Source organism: Eimeria mitis, genomic scaffold (genome assembly GCF_000499745.2).
Source record: "Eimeria mitis Houghton genomic scaffold, Emh_scaff1873, whole genome shotgun sequence".
NCBI classification, from domain to species: Eukaryota; Apicomplexa; class Conoidasida; order Eucoccidiorida; family Eimeriidae; genus Eimeria; species Eimeria mitis.
In genome coordinates, this window is record NW_024015094.1 from 3,764 (window position 1) to 6,029 (window position 2,266).

At 49.4% G+C, this 2,266-nt stretch overlaps 1 protein-coding gene across 1 annotated transcript; it reads right to left on the reverse strand.

Moving 5' to 3' along the window:
* Nucleotides 1–856: 856 nt before the first annotated feature.
* Nucleotides 857–1,786, reverse strand: EMH_0044960 (uncharacterized protein; the record flags this gene model as incomplete). The annotated part of the gene is made up of 1 exon (XM_038022360.1): nt 857–1,786. One exon carries the CDS (start codon nt 1,784–1,786, stop codon nt 857–859), a length of 930 nt encoding a protein of 309 aa, XP_037878214.1.
* Nucleotides 1,787–2,266: the final 480 nt, after the last annotated feature.

Consider the following 2,266-nt stretch of genomic DNA (forward strand, 5'->3'; position numbering starts at 1 on the left):
GCACAGCGTTGTCGGAAAGCAGTTCAGAATCGCACTGGACCTCAATACGCATGTGTATGGATACGCTCTACGGCCTCCAGTAAAGAGAAAGTCCAGAGAATCTTGTCAATACGGAGCTCGGAAGTCCCGGCACTCAGTCAATTCGTGGTAATCCCTGCCCCATGATGGAGTTAGGAACAGGCATATCCTTAAAAAATAAAAAATACTCTTCGCCTATATAACTCATGAAGCTCAACGTCAGGCAGTGTTTATGCCTACCGTCGTTCCCGTAGGCCGTTTAATACGCTGTAACATTGCAGTAAGGCATAGTTATGTCTCCCGGATGGCTTAGTGTAGTTAATGAAGTCGCATCCAGCAGCACGAGGAGCTGAAGAACTGACTTTACTCAGCTCCTGGTGTTGGTGCACACGAAGCTGAACATGTGAAACAACCGAATCCCCAATAATAATTCCGTATTGCTTTCCTCCGATGCCCAGTAGCGCGGAACTGTGTTATACTTGTCGGTTGCCGCATTTTTTGGCTGCCGCAGACTTCCTAAGTTCTTCTGAACAGGTGAGGCAGGCAATCAGCGAGTTGAACTTTGTGTAATGGATGCTCGGAAGGTAGGCAAGCATTAACGGCACATCTCTCCGCGTGTCCACTCGTATGCAAGCAGAGAAATCACCGCTGTGGTAACCAGTGGTTCTCCAAAACTGCTTAATGTTAATGCTGCCGACACTCAGGGCATACGAATAATGCAGTTAGACCCACAGACGAACCATTCATTTCGTTACTCAGGTCGAACATGGATTTTGTAAAAAGCATGTCCATCAGCGGTTTGTTGCAACAAAGCATATTTTTGGGCAAAAGAAGCGGACTACAGCAATGCAAGAACTCTCAACCGGCGAACACGAGTTGCTTCTGCTCCCCAGTTTCCGTTCAGCGCAATCCGCACTCGCTGTGTCAGCCACCCTGTTTTGCTCCAACATGCTTCACTACCGTTAGACGGCCATGATGCGGGAACTCGAGGTGCTCCAGGTGGGGCATCTAGGCAGAAAACTTGAAGCGCTGATTTCCTTTGGCAAAGGTACTCGAAATGGCCCACTTGACACCAGGTCTTGTCGCCAGCTTGTCCTTTCGCCATGGCATCGGCTCTGGAGGCAGGCTTTTGACATCCAGGCCCTTCCTTCCCTTCTAATTGTACGTACACGGAAAACCAACGCATTTCCACGGATTCGCACCGTCCTTCTAGATCTGTTATTGTAGGCGTTTCCATGGCAATAGCAAAAATCGGCGATCGGCGGGCGAGGTCAATAGTTACTTGGCCATGCTCATCTTGGATTATATACGTAGCATTACTGTCAGAAATAAGAACTCCCGGATCATTGCTGTGATTATAGAGGGGATAGTAGCTTTGGAGAAGCTTCGTAGCTGCAGTTTTCGAAGCAGTGCTAGAAGGAAGCGAAGTAAGCGAAGCAGCATTGCCAAGTTTGGGCATTGCGAAAGACGCCACGTTTTGCAGCAGCTGCGATACCACAAGAGCCCCGTGAGAAACAGCTCCGGAAGTCTGGGCGTAGTCAATCGATCCCCCAGCTTTCTTTGCTGCAATGTCCTGCCCCAGGGCCACACAGTCAGTTGAAGGAGAATCTGTGGGGAATCCACATAGTAATTCTGCGCCACCGTTGCAGAACCTCCCCAGTTTCGCGCATTGACGCTGAACGTCAGATGCGTCAGCAAGAAAGAATGTGCCAGTTGCGCGTTGCCATTCACGCTGAACCGGCCGGGAAGCAACCTCAACATTATGCATGCCTGCCCATAAGGCTGAAGCCAGTGGATTCAAGTCCTTCCAAAAGAATAAAAACACCCAACTGATCCCTAAAAATGCATACGCTACTCGGCGTGCGGCTACCGTTGTTCCTTTAATGCGAACTGCGGAGGCGAGTTTTGCATATATCTGGTGATACATGAAAGGCATCATGTTTGAGCTAAAAGAATTCATGAATGCGTTAAACAACAAGAAATGTGGGCTCCTCTTGGTGGACGTATGTGGCGTCTGGCATTTTTCGGTGTAGACCGCAGGGGTGCCAGCCACTGATGGATTGCGTCTTGTGCATATAGCTTCTTTTAAGTGCCTTATCTTGTCTGAATAGGAAATCGCCGAGCGATTCGGCGTTTCATGGTGGAGAACGTGCTGGCTGGAGGAAACTAAACCCCGAAAAGAATTCCGCGTACCAATACTGTCCGAAGACCGCACTGCAGGAAGCATTGTAACGCAAGGATGCTGCCG